This window comes from Schistocerca serialis, chromosome 7 (assembly GCF_023864345.2).
Source record: "Schistocerca serialis cubense isolate TAMUIC-IGC-003099 chromosome 7, iqSchSeri2.2, whole genome shotgun sequence".
Classification (NCBI taxonomy): Eukaryota; Metazoa; Arthropoda; class Insecta; order Orthoptera; family Acrididae; genus Schistocerca; species Schistocerca serialis.
In genome coordinates, this window is record NC_064644.1 from 473,173,918 (window position 1) to 473,201,698 (window position 27,781).

Consider the following 27,781-nt stretch of genomic DNA (forward strand, 5'->3'; position numbering starts at 1 on the left):
GCCAACAAACTTAAGTCTCTACTGCTCAACAAATTTTCTCTTCCAATAGAGCAACATACACATTAACAATATGTTCTAAAGGCATCAGGTGTCTTATGTAAGCACTTGTTTCCAACTTCTTTACTGTTTAAAAAAAATACAAAGAAAATTTAATCAAACTGTCATATTACATTTCAAAGCTGAAGGTTTTTCTGAGCCTCATGAAGATAGCTTTAGGTACACACAGCTAATGAAAGAATCACAGATTGCAGGTAAGGACTTTGTGTGTGTGTGTGTGTGTGTGTGTGTGTGGGGGGGGGGGGGGCAAGGGGGGGGGGGGAGAGAGACAGAGAGAGACAGAGAGAGAGAGAGAGAGAGAGAGAGAGAGAGAGAGAGAGAGAGAGAGAGAGAGAGAGGGGGGGGGGATATAGATATTTGGTGCCTACAAACCACAGCGAAGAAGACCCACCCTGTGTGCTATTGAAAGAAATATGTAATTTGCATCCTAGAGGGAAGCAGAACAAAAACTTCCAGTTGGCGTAGAAAAAAAAAATGTAAGACAGATGGAAATGTTGGAACAATAAACAAATAAATAATAAAAAGCACTTGGAAGGCAGTTTTGCCTTGTAGCTTTGAGGGGAAGGAATGAATGAAAAACTATCTACAGTATTTCCAAAACAGATGCACCCTTTATCATCACATATGAATAGGTTCTTAGCACCCTTATAGCAGTATTTACATGATCCTAATACACACATGTCAACTTTCTGTGATGTACAATTTATTTCACATGGAGAGTACTAAAGATCACAGAGAGTTATCTAAAAAGAAAAAAGGTAACTTGAAAGTAAATGCAAATAATATGATAAGACTTTAACGTTGTATTTAAAAATGCTTCTCAAGTATAAAATCAATAACAATCAGATAACAATTATCACAGATACTATTTTATAATTTTTGTAACAACTGACAAGCATTTATGTAAAAGTTTTTTTTGTGTAAAAGCTGCAAAACACAATGGTTCACACATTCAGAGAAATATAATGTAGCTATCGCTCAACAACAGTGGAAGCAAAAAGTATTCTTTTACAAGAAGAGGAACCATATGGACTCTTGTTTATGAACACTTCCTAGTATACTTAAATTAAAAAAATTAACAATGTGTAATAACATAACGTAGGATAAAGTTCAATGGCTTGCAGGAACAGAGATAACTACGTTCTTTCTAGTTACAGCTTTTAAATGGGGCTATTTTAAGTGTACGTAGAGTGCACAATTCAGCAACATTTAACATTCTTTTAGTTGTCCGTTAGTTTGAGATAACAGTAACAGAGTTGGAGCTCTTTAGATAAGTGGAATGGAATGCTGTTTATTGGCTCAAACACAACAATAATTCATTTTTTTTTAAAAAAATGTATAGATCACGGCATTATCATCCTGGCTTATAGAAGGGAACTATTCTAACAAGAATATTCTCTTTTTAAAAACAATATAAAGGCAGAAAGAATCAGTATAGAACCAAAATCCTGTTTCCCAAAGTGGGAAAAATCTATTTTAAACATACTAAAAAAATATTCTCTCTTGTTGTCAATCTGCTTCCTTGTCTATATAATATAATTGGATGTACATTTAGGTAACAAAATACTAATGAAATCCACAAACTTCACTTAATAAAATCTGCACATTTCAAACAACTTAAAGTACTAAAACTGTATTACTAAATTGGAATACTGATCAACAAACCAGAAGGATTATGGGAGATTTACAGTTACTAATATCTACAGAATAAAATATCAGATGTCAAAATGGAAGAGGAATATTTACACTGATTATGTCTTTGATACAGCGCATTTTACAATGTGTATATACAATAACTGGGCATGGACACATACTACTAGATAAAGTATTTATCTACACAATCTCAGGAATTGTTCATATCCCGCACATGATGAACAATTAGTGTTTCTCTAGTGAAGTATCATACAGGACTAGACCTTTGGAGTAAAAATTATTGTACCTTTAATCACATTTTCTGGTTATTGAATTTAAGGCTACCAACTGAACTACGCCTTGCAATAATATACTGAGAATTTCCTGTCACAGCACTTTATTGATGCACTTGCATAAAGCTCAGTTAGCCTATTTCCACATTCCTCTCACTTGCAATAATAGAATCAAACTAAGTAGCAATATTATAAGAATCAATGTTTAAACAAAAGAGATGATTACCTCTTTTGTCATCATATGTAAATAGAACAGTTGTGCCCACAAAATGTGAACACTTGATTTTATTGTTCATGTCACTAGAGGATATATTCATACAGTGCAAATATTTTGGGATACTTCCCTGCTGCCTGGGAGACACAACATGAACCCACTTTCTTATAATATCACTACAGTTTATGTATGGGGGCAAAATACTGTTGCTAAAAATATATATTCTATTGCTCACAGATCTCAATCAATACCGAAATTAAATAAATTCACAAGTGGTGACCCTGTTTAGAAAACTTTAGTACAGAAATACATGTCTTGGCTCAAACAGTCTAACATCAAGTACAACTTACAAAAAGGAATGCAGTCCCATTAATGTTAAGGCATAAGACATTCAAAGTAAAACAGTCTTGTCCACAACACAATCATATCATGTTGTTTTATAAATAATTCTGAAATAAGATAGTCACTGAAAGTCCATTACAGCACACGAATTATCATAAGAACATGAATAATATGTATGCTAGTCCACTTAATACGGACAAACACATCCATTTTGCCCAAGTTTAGCACTAATCTTACATGCCAGCCTCATTCTTGAACACTGATGCGGGAGCAACAATGAAACACACAGCAGATTAACATTTTATATGCACATGTCACACTGCTAAGTTTTCAAAGAAACAGTACAAATGTAAGATGCATTTTATAGAATTTGAAGCACAGCCGAAATTTAAGTCACCCACTAATGAAAAGCAAACTAGTACAAAGTATGTACAGCAGCTTCTCTCTCTGGCAGCTGGCGCACTTTCATTGAGCCATCTGCACCACATGAAAACAAACGACTTGCTCCATCAACATGTAGCTGTGTAACACCTTGTCCTATATTCTTGAAGAAACTTGACCGTGCATGTTCACCAGGAAATGAATAGAGCAGATTATGGACTGATAACGCCCACACCTGAAACATTTATTGGTGGTGAGAATAGTAAAATTTGCACTGAGATAAAAGTATTTAAATTAGAATGTTACACTGAATTATCTATAAGCACTTATTGTATACTGGTTGATCAGGAGTACATAGTGAAGATGGTTATGCTTTAGGACAGAACTTTGAGAGTGCTTTGAATGACAGTCCATCAATACACAGTTTTAGGTAGATATGGGGGAGAGGGGGTTGGGGGGGGGGGGGGGGAGCTATGTGTATGAAAGTAGGAAAAAGCTAACTAATAATGTGGGGATGCTGATGTACTCTCTAGAGAAAGAGTAAAAACTGGCATGGGAATGTGCTAAAACCATCTTCCTTAATAACAACTGAAATAAAGTACAGCAAGGTCCTGATTATCTGGCCTGCAGATTATCCATGCATAGTTCACTGATGTGCTATTATGCATGTGATTCATGTTTTACCACTGGAAGATGATCTGAGCATCAGTCCTCCCCTCGGACATACATGAATATTTTTCTGTTTGTTTCCAAGTTCATCTTCAGGTAAGTACAGGGACTTTACTCTTGTAATATGAGTGTGACAGATTTCCAGTCTGTGTATCTGCTTACATCTTCCTCTAGGAACTAAAGCCAATAGCAAAAGAAAATGATTTATGTTTTCACATGACATGGTTCCTTTCAGAATTCTTGGTCTGTGTTGATACAGAATGAAAGCACACTGTTTAATGTAAAGAGGATGGTACTTTTTAGCTGCTAATGGATCTCAATAATAGGTAATGAGTGTTAAACTACATCACACTTCTTATTGTTGCTGAAGTTACGGACAGTTTACATATGCTTGAAAGATAACAGGTAAGCGCAAATGTTGTTCTAATAATAAAAAAGAAATGAGAAGTTACAAAGCGAATACGCATTCGCAGACAAAGGACAGGGAAGTCGCTAGTGCACACCAATGCTGACATGTACCTGTGAATAAGCATTTACACTGAACAAACAGAGGAGAACACACAAGGGAATGAATATCAAAGCATATGCTTGGTATTTATTTTTTGGCCACTAAAGTTGTCGATTTGAAGTACAGCACCACGGAAAGAAAGAAGACTGGGGCTTAACGTCCCATCGAGGTCATTAGGGATGGAAGAAAAGCTTTGAATGTTTTGAGGATGGGGAAGGAAATCAGCCATGCTCTTTCAAAGGAACTTTTCTACCATTTGCCTGGAGTGATTCAGGGAAATCAATAAATTTAAGCTAAATCAGGATGGCCGGACCCAGATTTGAAACGTTGTCCCCCAAATGCAAGTCAAGTGTGCTAACTGGTGTACAACCACCACCTGGAGAACAGAAGCTTACAACTTTGTTAATTTTGTACGGGGGGCACACTGGTGGTCATGAAAGCACGTAAGCATATACACAAAAAAATGCAGGTATCTGAATTTTTGTGCAGGTGTGGTAAAACTGGTGGTTTGATTGTGATTAGCAATTTGCTGCTGCAATCATCACATGCTCTATTTCAAAAATTTTGCTCGTATGTCGGGAGATGATTTTTGCTTTCTTCTAGATGCAACTGCACCGCAGATGTCAACACATGAAATAGATTACTGATGAGCCTTATCCACAGGAGAGATGCTAGCACTAATGCTGCACTGTTACGCTAGCCTCAATTATCTATTTTGTTTACCAACTGCATCTGTTTCCACAATAATACGGGAAGTATGTAGGGCCATACATTAAAAACTCATGGATTTTATTGGGATAAGTGTAAGGAAAATATTGTCAATAAAAATGAGTAATTCAACGTAATGCAAAATTATACAAAAGACCAGCCTATTAGGGAAGCAATGTACACATTTCTCACCTAAAATAATACAGCAGAGAGATCATTTTCTTCTTCACATCCTCTGTTGGCATTTTTGGCAATTTGGTAATTTACTACCAAGCATATTTTTTGTGCATTTTCTTGCTATGGATCTCTATGACCCTACAGGCACATATGGGATCTATACTCTTTAATAATATGATGTTTTCCAGCCACTCCGTTGCTCATTTATCACTCAATACGAACAGCAACAACAAACAGTTCACAGTTGAAAAACAACATGATGTATCAAAATCAGTGCACTCTGTCTGTCACTGAAGCTAGTGCTGAAGTAAATGGCATGCAAACTTCCTTGCGAGTCATTCCATCTCAAATCGCCTCATTTTGGAACATTTTCCTGCTCAGCCACCAAGATTCTGACAAAGTTGTTTGTGATCTGTCGCACATGACCCCAATGAACATTGGTGAAGTTTAACATTCACGGAAGCAATAGTGGTTGAGATATAGTCACTTGTTTGACTTCATAAGTGATTTTGCACAGAGTCAGCATGGATTTCTGGCGGCTTTGAGCTGTTATATTTTGGACAACATTTTGTTGAAAGAAATGAAATTTGGCCATCTTGTACAACTGCATGTGTTCTCTTGTGACTAACAATGAAAAGAATTTTATGAGCTATATTCAGCCAGAAAACTGTAGACAAAATTGCGAAAAAATTTTGAAGTTTGGCTTCATATATCTCGGGGACTAAAGGTATGAAGAACGTGAAACTAGGTACGTAGTAACCTAACAAGACTAGGTTCTCAAATATAAAGTTTCTTTGTTTACCACTTTCCAACACTAAATAAATTAAATGCAAAGGTTAAAATTGAGTAAAAAAAGTAAAAAATGTGGAATTTTCAACATGATTTTGCAAAGAACTGTGTTCTGTAAAACTCTCCACACTGGGTTCACTATAAATACCACAGTTTTAACTGTATTTGATTATCCAACATGGACAAACAATGCTAGATAATTTGAATCAAATCTGGGCATGAAAATCACGGCATGCAAAAAATGTTAACTTTGGATTCTTATATCTAATTGAGTAAACTACACAAACGCTGAACATGAAACTTAATACACAGTATTTGGTAGTACAAGGACATGGAATACAAAATTTCATTCATCTACTATTTTCCAGAAGTCTGCAAATTCATTTAAAACATGGTTATTTCTGCAAGAAGGTAAAAATAGTATATATTTGACACTTTTTTACTCTTGGTGTTTTCTATCAAACCTTAAAAACCACTCTCATTTGAAATAATGAATTTTAAGACCCCTCACCCCCCAGAAAAATGGGTAAAATTTCCAACATGGGATAACAGTGCTACTTGAATTGAGGCAATCTAGGTGGAAAAATTGTACTGTGAATAAAGTTTTCACTTTGGCTTTTTGTATGTCATTGTCTGAAGTCATAATAAACATAAAATTTTGGACAACAACAACTTAGTAACGTGTTTCCAATATAATAAATTATTTACATTCTTATCTCTAAATTTCTACAAAACCAGCTCAAGCTTGTTTTTAATAAAAGTACAAAAATATATCACATTCAATTTGCTTTTAGAAAATATGTTTTCCATAACTGACTTCAGACTAATCACATTTGTAAAGAGCATGTTTCAAGCATTCAGATTTTCCAGTGGGTGCTTACAATACCTGAAAATGAGAGAGAATTTTGAGCAGGCCCAAGGCAATAGGCTTCAATGCAGCAACCTGTTGCCCGTGTTTCGTTGCATGTGTTTTTTATTTTTAAACTGACAGCAATATCTCACTATATTGCACTGATCCATGGTGACATTGTCACTACTGGTTCAAGAACAGGAACTAGTAACTCCATTGCCACAGACGTCAAGCCCGATAACTGTGCAATACCAGCCATGGATGGGTTTCTTCCTTAAGGTCCCCAAGCACATAGCTCAGTTTCTTAATTTAGGTTCTAAAGGCTTGTGGTGGTACCTGTCTGCTCACAAAGCCATTTGCTCAGTATGTTATCTCCAGTCATCAAATCTGTAGGTCACAGGCAGCAAGCAAATAGTAATTTCAATTTTTATTTTAAATTCTCAACATTGCAACATTATTGATATATGCACTGATAAAATATATTCATCCTCAAGGTCCAGCTCATTTATTTTATTGGCTCGAAAGCCAGGATGCTTATTAGGTTCCAAAACAACAGCCGATTTCCACATTCTCTGTTCATTTAAAATTGTTATCTTACTGACAGTATCAATTTCCAGAAAACAAACAGCAGAAAGTGGCTCAAAAATTTTGAACAATGTAACTGCAATGTTGAGAAGTTTAAAATCATAAGTGATATTACTTTTTGCTTGCCACCTACACGACATACTCCTATGGATTTGAGAATCAAAAATAAAGGTACTTAGTGTATTACTTTGTAAGCAGATAAGTACTACCCACCCGCCTCGCCTGTGGCTGGTATTCCACAGCTATTGGGTATGACCCCTATGGTGATGAAGTTGCCGTTTCACGGTCTCAAACCAGTAGTGGGAATTTCACCATGGGCCGATGCAATATAGTGCGACATTACTTGTCAGTTTCAAAATAAAAACCACATGTAATAAAACATGGGCAACAGGTTGTTGCAACATAGCATTTTGTTGTGGTACATTCCCTCAAATTCATCCTTCATTTTCAGGTACTGTTGGTGCACATTGGAAAATCGAACACTATTGTATTTTGAATGCATGACAGTATGCTCTTTCCAACTATGATTAGTATCAAATCAATTATGGAAAACACAGATTTTCTAAAAGAAAACTGAATTTGGTCTATTTTTGTAATTTTACAAAAATCATGTTTGACATGATTTTGTAGAAATTTAGAAAGCAGTACATGAATATTTTACAATGAAAACCTTATGTTACTAAGTTGTTGTGTACAAAGCTTCATTTTTGTCAAGCCTTGAATCAATGAGATATAAGAAACTAAAGTGAAAACTTTATTCACAGTGCAAGTTTTCCACTTAGTTTGCCTCGATTTATGTAACATTGTTAGCCCAAATGGAATTTTACCCACTGTTTGGGATGGAGGAGGGGGGGTGGGGGGTGGGGGCAGGTCAGCTTAAAACACCTTGTTTCGAATGAGAGAGGTTTTGATCCTGAGACAGAAAATGGTATTTTAAAAAAAAGTGTCGAATATTTACTATTTTCACTGTCTCATAACAATTGTCATACTTCTGATGAATTTGCAGATTATTGGAAAATAATAAGTGAATGAAATTTTGTATTCCACATCCTTGTGCCACTGAGCTATTGCGTATTAAGTGTCATTTTCAGCATGCGTTTACTATATGAGACATAAGAATCCAAAGTTAACATTTCTTCATGATGCGCTATTCGCACCAAAATTTGATTCAAATTATCTAGCATTGTTAGTCTGTGTTTGGTAATCAAACAGTCTTTTTAGACAGTTAAAACCACAGTATTTATAAAAAGCCAAATTTGGAGAATTTTACAGAACAGTCATTTTCAGAATCATGTCAAAAATTCCAAATTTTTTTCATTTTTACATAATCTTTGTCTCTGCACTTACTTTATTTAGTGTTGTAAAGTGGTGCACAAAGAAACTTTATATTTGAGAACTTTGACTAGTCAGGTTACTGCATGCCAAGTTTCACACTCTTCGACACTTTAGTCCCTGGGTTATATGAAGCCAAACTTCCAGGTTTTTTCAGGAACCGGTTTTTTCGGGAGATAATGTCTAAAATTTTTGGCCGAATGTGGCTAGTACATTTTTTTCCTTGTTAGTCTTAAGAGAACACACTGTTGTACAAGACTGCCAAGTTCCAGTTCTTTCAACAAAATATTACCCAAAATATAACAGCTCAAAGTCACCAGAAGTTCATGCTTGCACTGTGCAAAATCATTCATGGAGTCAAACAAGTGACTGTATCTTGGCCAGTATTGCTTCGATGAATATTAAACTTTCCAATGTTCATTGGGGACATGTGTGTATGTTCACGTAAAATATGTTGAAATTTGTGGTGAAAGCCAAAGGTCTCGAGTTTGAGTCTTGGCCTAGCACACAGTTTTAATCCGCTAAGAGGTTTCATATCAACGCATACTATGCTGCAGAGTGAAAATGCCATTCTAGAAATCTGTGGTGGTCGAGCAGCGAGGCCTAGGTGAGTTAACATAGAACATCCCTTGGATGGTTCACTGGAAAACTGAAAACCAACAGAACACAAGCAAACAAATGTGAATGTGAACTGCGTACAACTGTATGCTGTTTGTGCCTGTGTGCCTAGCATTTACATCAGAGAGAATTCTCATTTGCTGCCACATATTTGCTTGTTAGCTTCAATGTGACTCTCATCCTACAGAAGCTGTAATATTTAAGCTATCTGAATACATATTACAATCACTGTATGTAGTAGGTTGCACTAAGCTGACTAAAACAATTACAACAGTCATCAATAATGGAGAGCAAATAAAAAAAATCTTATGAATACAATGAAGAATGTCACTTATTATCTGAACCTTACAAGTATGCATTTTAAAAAAGTTACAAACATGGTCTTCTTTTGAAGTCAATGCATCGTTGCAACTATTTCTGTATGTTGGTGTACACGGAGTTCCTTAGTCTTCATCAACAATAGCAACATGGTTTAACAAATGTTTGCTTTAGTTTTTGAAGACTGGCTATTTGCCTTTGCAGCACCCTCAGTAGACACGACATGAAAAATAGGAGGGAAGAAGAGAGAGGGGGGTGGGGTGGGAGGAGGAGAGGACAGTCTTATTTACAAATGAGTACTCTGCAACATTAGCAACAATATGTTTACTGCAACAGCTAACCTTAATGTCTCCATCTGCTGAACCAGTCACAAAAAACTCTTCACTGGGATCAATTGCAAGGCACTTTATGGGCGATTCATGGGCTACAAAACGATGTCTCACTTGTCGCTGTCGAACATCCAGAATGGCTACATCACCCTTCTTTCCAGCAGAAATAATTAACTGGTGTTGTGGTGCATAGACAAGACTTGAGGCTCCTTGATCATGAATGGAAAATGCTGCAACAAAATTCTTTTATGTACAGTAGTACACTGAATTGTAAGCAATACAGCAAAGATGTTTAGAGGAGTATGAAACACAAACAGAAAATAGTTTCAACTAACTTTATAGCAACTCAAAGAACACACATACAACTTGAAAACAATAATGTAACCAATAAACTAAAATGAGGGTACAAAAGTAATCACATTAACACTATGGTGAGTAAATCAGTGAGTATGTATTAAAGGGAAACTTCAATTAAGGAAACTATAAAATTACAAAGATACAGAATGGGTGGCCACACTTACCTTCAGAAAGAGAAATTCAAAGTATTGCTGAGAGAGAGACAAAAAGGTGTCCCAGCTTTTGGAACTGTTTGTTCCCTCCTCAGATATGAAAGAAAGTGGTAGGTTGGAGAAGGGTAGAAAGGAGAGGCAGATCACTCAGACATAAGGCTGAAAGGAACCAATCTGTTGTGATAAAGGGGGAGAAAGACAACGGGAGAGGCATCATAATAGCAGATCAAAGACAGTATCTGGTAGGCACTGAGCTCCAGAGAGTGTAGAAGTACACAGTGAGAATTAAGATGGTTTAAGAGAAATGGAAGCTGAAGAAAATTGTGGAACTAAGAATATTAGGATGAAACACACACACACACACACACACACACAGATTTTTTTGTTGGGGGGGGGGGGGGGGGGGGGGAGCGGGGGAGAAAGGTAATTGACTAAACCTTAACTACTGCTTGTGATGTCAGTGACTTTGGCACAGTTGAATAAAAACACAAATATGACAACAAAAATCAAATGATGCTAATAGCTTCCTACAAAATTCTAAAGATGCATTTCATACCTTTAAATGGAAAATGCTTAAGTAAGCAACACTACAACAATAACACTTAAGTCATTCAAAATCAAAGGACATTTATGGTCTATTTGCTTTTGTGTTAAAAAAAATATTATGGATATAAGAGCATATTCCTTGGATTCACAGATAAAGTGGGTATTTGCTAATGGTTGTTTCCTCTCATACTTAAACACGACAGATGTTACGCCTCTACACAAAAAGGTAACAAACCACATCATACTAATTACTACCAAATCTTTCTAATATTCATTCTTTCAAAAGTAATTGAGTACTGATTACAAAAGTAGCAGAGTACTGAATGCAGCTCAACTCTGTTAACAGCTGTCTGTAAATAACATTCTTAGTGAAACCTGTGTTTCTTCTGGCTTATAAAATATTTAAACAACTTACTAGAAAACAGTCAGGTGAGATCTTTGACAACTGCAGATGTTTTGACAGGTTTTCAAAACACAAATGCAATGAGAGAGCACTGTGCAAGAAAATTTAAACCCTGCGTAGATGGGGCTACAAGAGTTAACCACAGTAAGCAATGCAGAAAAACAATGCAATCAATACTGCAAACAAGTGGTGCCATTACACAAACAAAAATGAGCATTTGCGTCTTCAGGCTGAAAGTTGTCACCAACTGGCTCAGCATGGAGGTGTGCTTCATACCTTGCTTCATAGTGCCCACATAATCTCAGACTCTTCTTTCACAAGAATGGTTATAGCAAAACATAGATCAGACACACATCGTGCTATCAATCAACTATGAATCAGGCGAGTAATAAAAATAACATGGCACCATAAAAGGACTTTTTGCTAATGCAGATAGCATTCCATCATGGTTGGTCATATTATGTAGAAACATGGTGTAAAGTGTGTTTTTCAATCACCATCTAACATTAGGGCCAGTAAAGGACAACCTTGGTTTGTATAAGGAGGGCATCTGCTGCATCCCTTGCAGTTGTGGCATGACATTCATTGGTCACACAGTCACAACCATGGAGTACCAACATATGGAGTGCAAGTGCCACATGTGCTTACACATTCTAGCAAATCTGCTAAGCATAACATTGGCTTAGTATTGATTATTCTATGGAATATAACACAGAGATTCTGACGTGCATTTTTAGCTATTTAGATAGTTTCACTAAGGAAGTAGGCAGAAGTTTTTGCTCGAATTCTGCTTGGAACCCTATTCTCTACCTGGTCAAACAACAAAAGGACACATTTAGTGCTCACTCTCCTGCTTATAATTAATATTCACTATTGATAACATCAGATGTTGATTATGTTAATTATCTTTGGCTGTGTGCTGACTCTACAGTGCGATTAAAATTACTTGGTAGTTGACATTTTATGCATTGCAGCTGGTTTCTTCCAGAGTGCTCAATGTCATGCCCGAACTGTTCACTACTGCTGAACTGCCGCAACAATTAATTGACTTCCAAAGCTTTGTCTATGTTTCTTTCTGAATGTGTTTGCTTCTTGGATCCTGGGTCTGGCCCTTTCATTACGTATTTCACCATACATGATGACCACTCCAACACTCCCCTCCCCTCCCCCCCCCCCCCCCCCCCCCCCCACACACACACAATGTACTAATGAATATACACACTTAATACATAGAACTAACCAAACACTACTGGATCCTTCCACGCAAGACATGATTCAGCATCATTTGTACAGTTATTACATTAGATAAGCTCCGTACAACATTGTGTGAAGGCTGTCAATTATTGTGATTGGGACACCAGCTTCATAAATTCAACTGTTTTTAGCAGTGTAATTGCATGGCATATAAACTTGATGTGTAGAAGGACAAACGTTCACATCTCATCAAGTGCAGTGAACTTTTTTTATTTTTCTACAAGGTGTACAACTTTGCTTCCATTCTTTTTTCCCCAACATTTGAGACTTTAATGAAACAAGTTGGTTACACATGTATCATTTAAAGTATTTTCCATCACTGGTCACTACTTTCCCCCATCTTTTGAGCAGTGTACGAATCCCGCGCCAAAAAAATTGAAGCGATCCAATTTGTGACTTCTTCGTGAGATCAGAAGTGTTGGTCAGCCAGGCCATGCTCCATTGATCTAAACAAGTGATAGTCAGAAGGGAGTAATGTCTGGAGAATATGGCGGATGGGGGTAGGGCTTCCCATTTTAACATTTCCAAGTATGCTTTGACCTCTTTTGCAATGTGGGGTCAAGCTTTGTCGTGCTGCAAAATCATTTTTTCGTGCCTCTCACGGTATTGCGACCGTTTGTTTTTTAATGCTCTGCTCGAACACATTGTGTTCAATAACGAGCACCTGTGATTGTTTCACTTGGTTTTAACACCTCATAGTACACGACGCCGAGCTGGACCCGCCAAATGCAGAGCTTGACCTTGGAGCCATGAATATTCGGTTTGGACGTGGATGTGGAAGCATGGTCGAGATATCCCCATGATTTTTTGCATTTAGAGTTATCGTAATGTACCCATTTTTTGTCCCTGGTCACAAAGCAATGCAGAAATCCCTTCCGTTTTTGCCTCTGAAGCAACTGTTCACAAACACACAAATGCTGTTCAAGGTCTCTTGGTTCCAGCTCACAAGGGACCAAAGTTCCTTCTTTCTGAGTCATGCTCATAACCTTGAGACATTTTGAAATGGCTTGCTGTGTCACTCACACTAATCATACCAATTCTTCTTGAGTTTGATGTGAGTCTTCACTCAGAAATGTCTCCAATTCTGCATCTTCAAAAACTTTCTCTCTTCCACCACTATGCCAGTCTACGACGTTACAATCACTGTTCTTGAAGCGTTGAAACCACTCACGACACATTCTTTCACTAATAGCGTCCTTACCATACATACTTGAGAGCATTTGATGAGGCTCAGCCGCTGTTTTATTCATATTGAAACAAAACATTAACACCTCCTGCAAATGACAAGAATTAGGCTTGTAAACTGACATTTTCAATCAAGAACAACTTTATGATGCAGACACAAATCGACTAATGTTTGAATGAGGTTATGTTGACCCAGGTCCAAGCTAACTGCCTGACATTCTTTCAACCACTACTTACCATTGTTGCCACATATCGGCAAATGGTAGAAGCAAAGTTGTACACTTTGTAAATTTAATCGGAAGACTTTAATGATAATTTTTAATCAATTAACTGGTTTAAAAGTATTTTTTTATTTCCAATACTTTGCCTTATCATTTTCAGCACCATATTGACTATTTGCTCTTATTTTTCTTCCTATCGTGTTTTTCTGTTTGGAATCTGCTTGTACCACCTACAGTCTACAACCAAGAGCATCCAGGACTGCCCATCGCTTGGTAACGTGACATTCTGTATAGCCAGTTGTGAGGATGGTTTCAGGTAACTAATGGCACTGAGAAATTAAAGTTTATTTTTACTGCTAAAACTGAAATTTTGCTGTGTGGTGAAATTTTTCTGTTTTCCATTTGCTTGTAGAGTTTAACCTTAAATTCCATGAACAAAACAATCACGATTTTAGTTCTGCTGGAGACTGTTGATGCTGTTTTCTCAGATACATTGCACATCCCAAGGTTGTGGTTAGTTTAGGACACGAGTTTAAATTCAGGGCTATAATACCTGTCATCTGCCGCAGTTCAGTCATCGGTCACTCAAAATTAGCTATTGATAGAGTAACTCCGTCACATCTCGTGGGGGACACTTCCCATATTGCTCCGTGTTGCACATTAACAACATTTGTGAAGTGACCTGCCATGTTTGTACGTTGTGTATAACTGAGTGGTAACTGGCAGTGGATGTGACAAATATTAGCGGCAAGTGACAGATGTCAACAATCAAGCAATTTTAATTGGACTACAGTTGTCTGCAATGTATGTGATGTCTTTCTACAAATGCCATATAATAGCTCTCGACTGGCGTAGCCCCACATATCCACAGTTTAAACTTACTTGCACAGTGTTCTCTTGACTGCATTTTTTCCCTGAAAATGATGATGTGTCCACCTGTCAAAATACTGAGTTTGTTGAAGATGCCACACTGTAATCAAATTGGTCAATGCTACACTTTCCCTCTCTACTAAACAAAAAGAAGCACTAGTTTCATACATGACCTGATAGATTAATGTACGCCACACACAATTAATTTTTTACATCTACATTTGTAACCTGAATATTATTTATATAAAATTCACATATGTATCAATATAAAATTCATATATATATATTACACATATCCATCCACACATATACAGACACAAGCAGACATATTTAAATATGACTGCTTGTGTCTGTATATGTGTGGATGTGTGTGTGTGTGTGTGTGTGTGTGTGTGTGTGTGTGTGTGCGCGCGCACGAGCGCGCGCCAGTGTATACCTGTCCCTATTTCCCCCTAAGGTAAGTCTTTCCGCTGTGGATGTGGGTTTTAAGGGAGAGGGTAAGGAGTCATTCCAATCCCGGGAGGGGAAAGACTTACCTTAGGGGGAAAAAAGGACAGGTATACACTCGCGCGCGTGCGCCCACACACACACACACACACACACACACACACACACACACACAGTCACAAGCAGACATTTGTAAACGCAAAGAGTTTTCAATGGATATGTGTTGGTGTGTGTGCGCGCGCGTGTATACCTGTCCTTTTTTCCCCCTAAGGTAAGTCTTTCCGCTCCCGGGATTGGAATGACTCCTTACCCTCTCCCTTAAAACCCACATCCTTTCGTCTTTCCCTCTCCCTCCCTCTTTCCTGACGAAGCAACCGTTGGTTGCGAAAGCTAGAATTTTGTGTGTATATTTGTGTGTCTATCGACGTGCCAGCGCTTTGGTTTGGTAAGTCACATCATCTTTGTTTTTTATATATATATATATATATATATATATATATATATATATATATATATATATATATATTCTACAAATGCCATATTATAGCTCTCGACTGGCGTAGCCTCACATATCCACAGTTTAAACTTACTTGCACAGTGTTCTCTTGACTGCATTTTTTCCCTGAAAATGATGATATATATATATATAAAAACAAAGATGATGTGACTTACCATACGAAAGCGCTGGCAGGTCGATAGAAACACATACATACACACAAAATTCTAGCTTTCGCAACCAATGGTTGCTTTGTCAGGAAAGAGGGAAGGAGAGGGAAAGACGAAAGGATGTGGGTTTTAATGGAGAGGGTAAGGAGTCATTCCAATCCCGGGAGCGGAAAGACTTACCTTAGGGGGAAAAAAGGGCAGGTATACAATCGCACACACACACATATCCATCCGCACATCCCTTAAAACCCACATCCTTTCGTCTTTGCCTCTCCTTCCCTCTTTCCTGACGAAGCAACCATTGGTTGCGAAAGGTAGAATTTTGTGTGTATGTATGTGTTTGTTTGTGTTTCTATCGACCTGCCAGCGCTTTCGTTCGGTAAGTCACCTCATCTTTATATATATATATATCTATATATATATATATATATATATATATATATATATATATATATATATAAAAAAAACAAAGATGATGTGACTTACCATACGAAAGAACATCTTTGTTTTAAATATATTTTTTCAGGAAACATCTCTCACACACAAATAAAGAAATGATGTTATGTGGTCATGTGTCCGGAAATGCTTAATTTCCATGTTAGAGCTCATTTTAGTTTCGTCAGTATGTACTGTACTTCCTCGATTCACCACCAGTTGACCCAATTGAAGAAAGGTAATGTTGACTTCGGTGCTTGCGTTGACATGCGACTCATTGCTCTACAGTACTAGCATCAAGCACAGCAGTACGTAGCATCAACAGGTTAGTGTTCATCACGAACGTGGTTTTGCAGTCAGTGCAATGTTTATAAATGCGGAGTTAGCAGATGCCCATTTGATGTATGGATTAGCACGGGGCAATAGCCGTGGCGTGGTACGTTTGTATCGAGACAGATTTCCACGAAGGTGTCCCGACAGGAACACGTACGAAGCAATTGATCGGCGTCTTAGGGAGCACAGAACATTCCAGCCTATGACTCGTGACTGGGGAAGACCTAGAATGATGAGGACACCTGCAATAGATGAGGCAAGTCTTCGTGCAGTTGACGATAACCCTAATGTCAGCGTCAGAGAAGTTGCTGCTGTAGAAGGTAACGTTGACCACGTCACTGTATGGAGAGTGCTACGGGAAAACCAGTTGTTTCCATACCATGTACAGCTTGTGCAGGCACTATCAGCAGCTGATTGGCCTCCACGGGTACACTTCTGCGAATGGTTCATCCAACAATGTGTCAATCCTCATTTCAGTGCAAATGTTCTCTTTACGGATTAGGCTTCATTCCAATGTGATCAAATTGGAAATTTTACAATCAACATGTGTGGGCTGATGAGAATCCGCACGCAATTGTGCAATCACGTCATCAGCACAGATTTTCTGTGAACGATTGGGCAGGCATTGTTGGTGATGTCTTGATTGGGCCCCATGTTCTTCCACCTACGTTCAATGGAGCACGTTATCATGATTTCATAGGGGATACTCTACCTGTGCTGCTAGAACATGTGCCTTTACAAGTACGATACAACATGTGGTTCATGCACGATGGAGCTCCTGCACATTTCAGTCGAAGTGTTCGTACGCTTCTCCACAACAGATTCGGTGACCGATGGATTGGTAGAGGCGGACCAATTCCATGGCCTCCACGCTCTCCTGACCTCAACCCTCTTGACTTTCATTTATGGGTGCATTTGAAAGCTCTTGTCTACGCAGCCCCGGTACCAAATGTAGAGACTCTTCGTGCTCATATTGTGGACGGCTGTGATACAATACACCATTCTCCAGGGCTGCATCAGTGCATCAGGGATTCCATGCAATGGAGGGTGGATGCATGTATCCTCGCTAACGGAGGACATTTTGAACATTTCCTGTAACAAAGTGTTTGAAGTCACGATGGTACGTTCAGTTGCTGTGTGTTTCCATTCCATGATTAATGTGATTTGAAGAGAAGTAATAAAATGAGCTCTAACATGGAAAGTAAGCGTTTCCGGACACAAGTCCACATAACATATTTTCTTTCTTTGTGTGTGAGGAATGTTTCCTGAAAGTTTGACCGTACCTTTCTGTAATACCATATATATATATATATATATATATATATATATATATATATATATATATATATATATATATATATATATATAAAGAAAGATGATGAAACTTACCAAACAAAAGCGCTGGCAGGTCGATAGACACACAAACAAACACAAACATACACACAAAATTCAAGCTTTCGCAACAAACTGTTGCCTCATCAGGAAAGAGGGAGGAGAGGGGAAGATGAAAGGAAGTGGGTTTTAAGGGAGAGGGTAAGGAGTCATTCCAGTCCCGGGAGCGGAAAGACTTACCTTAGGGGGAAAAAAGGACAGGTATACACTCGCACACACGCACATATCCATCAACACATACAGATACAAGCCATCTGTATGTGTGGATGGACATGCGCGTGTGTGCGAGTGCATACCCGTCCCTCCCTCCCCCCAAGGCAAGTCCTTCCGCTCCCGGGATTGGAACGACTCCCCACCCTCTCCCCCAAAAACCCACTTCCCTTCGTCTTCCCCTCTCCTCCCTCTTTCCTGACGAGGCAACAGTTTGTTGCGAAAGCTTGAATTTTGTGTGTATGTTTGTGTGTCTATCGACCTGCCAGCGCTCCCGTTCGGCAAGTCACCTCATCTTTGTTTTTATATATATATATATATATATATATATTTATATATATATATATATATATATATATATATATATATATATATATATATATATAGAGGGAAACATTCCACGTGGGAAAAATATATCTAAAAAGAAAGATGATGAAACTTACCAAACAAAAGCGCTGGCAGGTCGATAGACACACACAAATCCCGGGACTGGAATGACTCCTTACCCTCTCCCTTAAAACCCACTTCCTTTCGTCTTCCCCTCTCCTCCCTCTTTCCTGATGAGGCAACAGTTTGTTGCGAAAGCTTGAATTTTGTGTGTATGTTTGTGTTTGTTTGTGTGTCTATCGACCTGCCAGCGCTTTTGTTTGGTAAGTTTCATCATCTTTCTTTTTAGATATATTTTTCCCACGTGGAATGTTTCCATATATATATATATGGAAACATATATATATGGAAACATATATATATATATATATATATATATATATATATATATATGGTTATAATAGAGGGAAACATTCCACGTAGGAAATATATATCTAAAAACAAAGATGATGTGACTTACCAAATGAAAGTGCTGGCAGGTCGACAGACACACAAACAAACACAAACATACACACAAAATTCAAGCTTTCGCAACAAACTGTTGCCTCATCAGGAAAGAGGGAAGGAGAGGGAAAGACGAAAGGATGTGGGTTTTAAGGGAGAGGGTAAGGAGTCATTCCAATCCCGGGAGCGGAAAGACTTACCTTAGGGGGAAAAAAGGACGGGTATACACTCGCACACACACACACATATCCATCCACACATATACAGACACAAGCAGACTTTGTCTTTAAATATGTCTGCTTGTGTCTGTATATGTGTGGATGGATATGTGTGTGTGTGTGCGAGTGTATACCCGTCCTTTTTTCCCCCTAAGGTAAGTCTTTCCGCTCCCGGGATTGGAATGACTCCTTACCCTCTCCCTTAAAACCCACATCCTTTCGTCTTTCCCTCTCCTTCCCTCTTTCCTGATGAGGCAACAGTTTGTTGCGAAAGCTTGAATTTTGTGTGTATGTTTGTGTTTGTTTGTGTGTCTGTCGACCTGCCAGCACTTTCATTTGGTAAGTCACATCATCTTTGTTTTTATATATATATATATAGTGATCACACTCAAATGATATTAATTTAGAATTAATGTGAAATTATTATATGTCTTTATATAATTATTAATTTTGAAAATTGTTGTTAAAAATTACATTTGCTTATTATTATTATTTTTTGTTATTATTATTATTATTAGTAATAGTAGTATTATTACTACTACTATTGAAACCTTTGAAAAAGATTGAAAGAATGTACAATATGAATGAACTACTTTTGTCAGCATTATAATTACTGTCTTTGATGGGGGTAAGGTTTTGGAAGTAGTAGTTTTGGTGTTCAACATACAAGAATGCGGTGAACATCACATATGCACAGCTTCTATCCTTGATAGGATGGGTATGTTCTTCCAGTATGATGAGGTCCCCGTACAATTTGTCACATTATCTAAACTTAACTATCCCTGGAAGGTGGATTGGCAGAAATGGCTAAGTATTTTTAGCCACTAAGGTACTCTGATCTTACCACTTTAGATTTTTGTCTTTGGAGATGACTGATATGTGAAGTCTACAAAGAAAAAGCAAGCTTAAGAGATGAATTGATCATTGGGATTACGAATATTGATTAATACTTTCTGCAAGTTTACATTGTAACAGCTGTATTTCTGTAACAGTTTACAAATTGGACAAATGTAATGTGTAATGTTTTATTTGAATTAAGTCTATATTGCCATCACCTAAAATGTTTACTATTCCTCCTGAAAAACCATATTTGTACAGGGTGGTCAATTGATCATGACCGGGCCAGATATCTCACGAAATAAGCATCAAATGAAAAAAACTACAAAGAACGAAACTTGTCTAGCTTGAAGGGGGAAACAAGATGGCGCTATGGTTGGCCCGCTAGATGGCGCTGCCATAGGTCAAACAGATATCAACTGCGTTTTTTAAAATAGGAACCCCCATTTTTATTACATATTCGTGTAGTAGAAATATGAATGTTTTAGTTGGACCACTTTTTTTGCTTTGTGATAAATGGCGCTGTAATAGTCACAAACATATGGCTCACAATTTTAGACGAACAGTTGGTATCAGGTAGGTTTTTAAAATTAAAATACAGAACGTAGGTATGTTTGAACAATTTATTTCGGTTGTTCCAATGTGATACATGCACCTTTGTGAACTTATCATTTCTGAGAGCGCATGCTGTTACAGCGTGATTACCTGTAAATACCACATTAATGCAATAAATGCTCAAATTGATGTCCGTCAACCTCAATGCATTTGGCAATACGTGTAACGACATTCCTCTCATCAGCGAGTAGTTCGCCTTCCGTAATGTTCGCACATGCATTGACAATGCGCTGACGCATGTTGTCAGGCATTGTCGGTGGATCACGATAGCAAATATCCTCCAACTTTCCCCACAGAAAGAAATCAGGGGACGTCAGATCCGGTGAACATGGTATGGTGCTTCGACGACCAATACACCTGTCATGATATATGCTATTCAATACCGCTTCAACCACATGCGAGCTATGTGGCGGACATCGATCATGTTGGAAGTACATGGCCATTCTGTCATGCAATGAAACATCTTGTAGTAACATCGGTAGAACATTACGTAGGAAATCAGAATACATTGCACCATTTAGACTGCCATCGATAAAATGGGGGCCAATTATCCTTCCTCCCGCAATGCCGCACCATACAATAACCCGCCAAGGTCGCTGACGTTCCACTTGTCGCAGCCATCGTGGGTTTTCCGTTGCCCAATAGAGCATATTGTGCCGGTTTACATTACCGCTGTTGGTAAATGACACTTCGTCGCTAAATAGAACGCGTACAAAAAACCTGTCATTGTCCCGTAATTTCTCTCGTGCCCAGTGGTCAAAGTCGTCACCATGCAATTCCTGGTGCATAGAAATATGGTATGGGTGCAATCGATGTTGATGTAGCATTCTCAATGTTTTTGAGATTCCTGATTCTCGCGCAATTTGTCTGCTACTGATGTGTGGATTAGCTGCGACAGCAGCTAAAACACCTACTTGGGCATCATTATTTGTTGCAGGTTGTGGCTGACATTTCACATGCGGCTGAACACTTCCTGTTTCCTTAAATAACGTAACTATCCAGCGAATGGTTCGAACACTTGGATGATGATGTCCAGGATACCGAGCAGCATACATAGCACATGCCCGTTGGGCATTTTGACCACAGTAGCCATACATCAACACGATATCGGCCTTTTCCACAACTGGTAAACGGTCCATTTTAACACAGGTAATGTATCACGAAGCAAATACCGTCCGCACCGGTGGAATGTTACATGATACCACGTACTCACACGTTTGTGTCTATTACAGCACCATCTATCACAAAGCGAAAAAAGTGGTCCAACTAAAACATTCATATTTCTTTACGTACTACACGAATATGTAATAAAAAATGGAGGTTCCTATTTTAAACAACCCAGTTGGTAACCGTTTGACCTATGGCAGCGACATCTAGCGGGCCAACCATAGCGCCATCTGGTTTCCCCCTTCAAGCTAGACGAGTTTCGTTCTTTGTAGTTTTTTCGTTTGATGCTTATTTTGTGAAATATTTGGCCTGGTCACTATCAATGGACCACCCTGTATATCACGATGGACAGAGTTTTAGAGACTCAGCACACCAAAACTCTCTCTCATCAGGTCATACCTAAGATATGCAAAACTGTAAAGTTCAACAACAGGAAATCAAATGTTTTGGATGTCACACACGTTATACCACAGAAGGCTGTGCTTTCACCTTTTCTCTTCACATTATGTACATAAATGACTTGCTTAGTATTATGCAAATAATGCAAGGAGTGGAGATAACCTCTTACCATATAGCTGTGGTGTTGAGCTGCCAACAGGCATGTAAACAGGACTGAAAATGTATCTGCACTCTTGGACAATTGCCTGGCTGACTATAATGTCCGAGCTCTGCAGTCTAGTTGGGGTGAGAAGTTGTATCAGGTAGAGTACTTGAGGGAAGGAAGGTTTAATATCCTGTCAACAGTAGGGTCATTAGAAATGGAGCACAAGCTGGATTAGGGAAGGAAACTGGCCTGGCCATGCCATTTTGAAGGAATCATCCAGCTTTGCTGTAAGAGATTTAGGGAAATCACGGAAAATCAAAATGTGAATGGCTGGACAGGGATTTGAACCATCATCCTGCCGATTGTGAGTCCAGTGAGTTAACCATTTAAGGAATGATGAGAGAATTAGTGAGGCAGGGAGAGGGAGAGAACGGTCAAGTGATGGATGCCCAACAGCTGGGAAGGACAGGCCACAAGTGAATAGGACTGGAATGTGCCACTGGTCAACTCACCTGGGAACAGGCAGGGGAACTGCAGATGGTACACAACTAAGTGTAGGAACGTATTGGGACAGTGAGATAGAACAGAGGAAGAGGCAAACTGCAGGATGTAAACTGATGGGATGAAGTGGGGGAAGGGAATGGCATGTGGAGAGGGATGTAGGCAGTTTTGGGACTGGGGCTAGGGGAGTTTAAGGCTAGGAGGATTGCAAGATGGAGTTATGTCTCATAAAGACAGTTACTTCTATGTTATTTAGAAAAGATTATGTTAAGGGCAAGGACCAAAGGGAACGATCAAGACGGTATGGGTTATGAAGTAGCCGTTAACAAACATGTAGTGCAGTCGTTAACGAACATGTAGTGCTCAGCACGTTCTGGCACTAGGTGGTCAATGTTGATCTTGGCCATTGGGCAAAAAAATGGTTAGCCACAAAAAATACTGTGCAAAATACATGTAGACAGCTGTGACATTACAGCCAGTGTGTGTGTGTGTGTGTGTGAGTGTGTGTGTGTGTGTGTGTGTGTGTGTGTGTGTGTGTGTGTGTGCGTGCGCGTGCGTGTGGGCGCGCGCACGCATGTGCGTGTGCTTGCAAAAGAGAGAGAGAGAGAGAGAGAGAGAGAGAGAGAGAGAGAGAGAGACAACTGCCTGATGTCTCAACTAACTGCGGAGTACTCTTTGTACTACTGTATTGAATTCCACCTAGATCTTTTCAGTATCATAGTAGTATTACCTGGGATTCAGATGCATATGGCACTAAATCTGTAATGGCTGAAAAAGGTTTAGGAACAGTTAAGCAGCAAAGTAGGGATCATCTCACAGAAGTCAGACTTCACACTCAATAATTGTTTCTTATTAATCATGAAAAATGTGTAAATCTTTCCTCCCATTTACATACGAAAGATGATGACAACAACTGCATGTCTGTTAAGCTTCCTGGGATTCATCTCCATTCAAAATGAAAATGGAAAGGTGAACCTGTTACAATGTATTTGTCTAAGTACTACATGACACTAAATATGAGACGAACCACAGCCCCCCCCCCCCCCCCCCCCAACCCTGCTCCCACTCTGTTCTTAAATGGATCCTTGAGGAAATTTTATTTTTAACATATCCTGGCAAATCAAAATTGCAAACCCTTTTACTGATATAAGTATCTGCCAAAAAAACTAACATTATGCCTATTCTACACTTATGTCATTTATTGATTGTCTACATTTTGATAATAAAACAAGAAATAAAATGAACAAAAAGATGTAATTTACATTAATTTTTATCTTTATGTGCTTTTTTTCTATGTTAGTCAGTCATCTGTGATGCCACTATTTCTAATAATAATGATGATGATGATGAATTATCATCCCACCACCACTGCCACCACCACTAATGGTACTATCATCCATACTACTACTACTACTACTACTACTACTACTACTATATGATTAGGCCCAGTGGACCGCACGCATCTACGAATTTCCTCCTCCACTGTATTCTGTCCATTGTTGCTATCCGCCATTCGTCCACATCTATTGACACTTGGTTTAAACCTTCATGGATTCCATCACTCCAACGCTTCTTGGGTCTCCCTGGCTGTCTCTTTCCTGTAGGCGTGAAATCTAGGAGCTTCCGAGGCCATCTGTGATCCTCCATCCGGCCCACAATGCTGCATTCGTTTGGCTTTGAGAGTTCCTGCTATGTTGGGCTGCTAGTATAGTTCCTCAAGCTCTTGGTTGTATTTGATCCTCCATTCCCCTGTATCTGCATCCAGAACCGGATCGAAGATCTTCCGAAGCACGTTTCTCTCAAAAACAAGGAGCTTATGGAAGTCCTGTTTCCGGATACTCCATGTCTCACAGTCATATAGAACAACAGGCTGGATCAGGGTTTTGTACAGTCAAATCTTGAACTGTCTGTAGAGATATTTGGACCGAAGCAGTTGTGCTAGGCTGTGGTAAGATCGGTTACCTGCTTGTATTCTGGCATCGATCTCTGCTTCACATGACGAGTTCTCAGTGAAAAGTGCCCCTAGGTATTTGAATCCTTGCACACTCTTGTAGGCATGGTCCCCAACCTGTAGTGATTGTAGATGATCAGCAGTGTGACAATGACCATGTGTCATAACGAGGTACTCTGTCTTGGCTTCGTTTATGTTTACCCCAAATTTGCTGGCAGCCTCCTTTAGTGCTTTGGTCATTTGCTCCAACTCCTCTTCCAACCTAGAGAGTAAACAGATGTCGTCTGCATAGGCTAAGTATGCCAGTCTCTTTCCTTCGATTTCAATCCCTTCGTTCTCTTGGAAGGTCTCGCGTACGATCTTCTCCACGGCAAAGTTGAACAGGATAGGGGACAACCCATCTCCTTGCCTGAGTCCTGTGACAATTTCAAACTCCTCAGTTACACAATTTCCCATCTTCACCTTTGCACATGTTTCGTTCAGACAGATCTTTATCAGACTGATGAGTTTCTCGGCTATGCCAAACTCCCTTAAACAGTTGAGTAGGCTCTTCTTGAAATCAATGAATAAAATATGCAAATCTTTACCATATTCACCCAGTTTCTCAGTGAGCTGCCGGAGACTGAAGATGTGATCTACTGTTGACCATCCTGGCCAGAAACCTCCCTGGTACTCCCCAATCACCGATTCTGCCACTGGCTGAATTCTATGTATGAGGCAATTGGACAGGATCTTATAGCAGACATTAAGCAGGGTGATTCCTCAATAGTTGTCACATTTCAGTTTGTCGCCCTTCTTACGTATTGGACAAATCAGAGCTGTTTTCCATTCTCCTGGTAGCTCTTCTTTGGTCCATATCGCCTGTATCAGTCGGTGTATTTTTTCTGCAAGTTTCTCTCCTCCTGCCAGGATCTTTCAGCCTGTATTCCATCTTCACCTGGACTCTTATTCTGTTTAAGGTGTCTGATTCTGGTTTTTATCTCATCCAGGGTAGGTGGGGGATAGTCTGCATCGGCTGTAATTGGGTGTTGGAACTCAAACTGCAGTTCGGATTCATCACAATTTAGCAGCTGTCGAAAGTACTCTTTCCATCTCTCAGCTATGTCCCTATTGTTCGTCAGGATCTTATCACGGGAATCTTTGACATATTTCTGCTTGGCCTGGTGACCTTTGCAGAGGTACTTCACCCTCAGAAACATTTCCCTAGTCCTTTGCCCTCTGAAGTCTGTTTCTGCTTCAATGATGATATTCCTTACGTATTTCCTCTTTGCTCTTCTCAGAATTGCTTGTGTAGTCTTTCGGACCTACTCAAATTGTGCTTTGGCCAGTGCCAGATTTGTCCCCTTCAGCCACTTGTTCCTGCCTTCCTTTCTCCTTTCCAGGGCAGCTGCACATTCCTTTCCAAACCAGATCTTATTGTCCACTGGGTTTCCCATGAGTGTTTCCTTTCCTGTATCCCTAACTGAGGTCTGGATGTTTCCCCAGATTAGTCCATACTACACACATCAAAAAAAGTTTTGCATAACCTTGATTCCAAGAGTGCCAGAACCTGTACAGATAATTGGAAGAGAGATCAATACAAACATCATTTCCACCCTTTTTACTGGTCATGAAAACCACAAATATCATGTTGTACCACCATACAGCGAAACCTTCAGAGATGGTGGTCCAGATTGTTGTACATACCGATACCTCTAATACCCAGTAGCACATCCTCTTACACTGATGCATGCCTGTATACATCGTGGCATACTATCCACAAGTTCATCAAGGCACTGTTGGCCCAGATTGTCCCACTCCTCAATGGCGATTCTGCATAGATTCCTCAGAGTGGTTGATAGGTCATTTCGTCCTTAAACAGTCCTTTACAATCTATTTCAGGCATGTGCGACAGGGTTCATGTCTGGAGAATATGCTGGCCACTCTAATCGAGCAATGTCGTTATCCTGAATGAAGTCATTCACAAGATGTGCACGGTGCACGAAGACGAATGCCTCGCCAATATGCTGTTGCTATAGTTGCACTATTGGTCGGAGGATGGCACTTACGTATCATACAGCTGTTATGGCGTCTTCCATGATCACCAGCAGTGTATGTTGGCCCCACATAATGCCACCCAAAACAGCAGGGAACCTCCACCTTGCTGCACTCACTGGACAGGGTGTCTAAGACATTCAGCCTGATCGGGTTGCCTCCAAACACGTCTCCGATGATTGTCCTGTTGAAGGCATATATGACACTCATTGGTAAAGAGAACGTGATGCTAATCCTGAGCGGTCCATTCGTCATGTTGTTGGGCCTATCTGTACCACGCTGCATGGTGTTGTGGTTGAAAAGATGGACCTCGCCATGGATGTGGGGAGTGAAGTTGCACATAATGCAGCCTATTGTGCACAGTTTGAGTCATAACACAACGTCCTGTGGCTGCACGAAAAGCATTATTCAACATGGTGGTGTTGCTGTCAGGGTTCCTCCGAGCCATAATCTGTAGGTAACGGTCGTCCACTGCAGTAGTAGCCTTTGGTGGCCTGAGCGAGGCATGTCATCAACAGTTCCTGTCTCTCTGTATTTCCTCCATGTCCGAACAACATCGCTTTGGTTCACTGCGAGATGCCTGGACACTTCCCTTGTTGAGAGGCCTTCCTGGCACAAAGTAACAATGTGGACGTGATCGAATCATGGTATTGACCGTCTAGCCACGGTTGAACTACAGACAACATGAGCTGTGTACCTCGTTCTTGGTGGAATGACTGGAACTGATCGGCTGTCGGACCTCCTCCGCCTAATAGGTGCTGCTCATGCATAGTTGTTTACATAGTTGGGTGGGTTTTGTGACGTCTATGA

At 39.4% G+C, this 27,781-nt stretch overlaps 1 protein-coding gene across 1 annotated transcript in view; it reads right to left on the minus strand.

Annotated features, from left to right (window-relative positions):
• Positions 1 to 343: 343 nt before the first annotated feature.
• The window catches only part of LOC126412095 (dmX-like protein 2), a 370,418-nt gene continuing 342,980 nt past the window's right edge, over positions 344 to 27,781 (minus strand). Inside the window, exons 57-58 of the mRNA XM_050081514.1 lie at positions 9,815 to 10,032; positions 344 to 3,154 (exon numbers count right to left, since the gene is read on the minus strand). Of these exons, the coding sequence (XP_049937471.1) occupies positions 2,954 to 3,154; positions 9,815 to 10,032 (419 nt within the window). The 3' untranslated portion in view covers positions 344 to 2,953. The remainder of the gene's footprint in view (positions 3,155 to 9,814; positions 10,033 to 27,781) is intronic.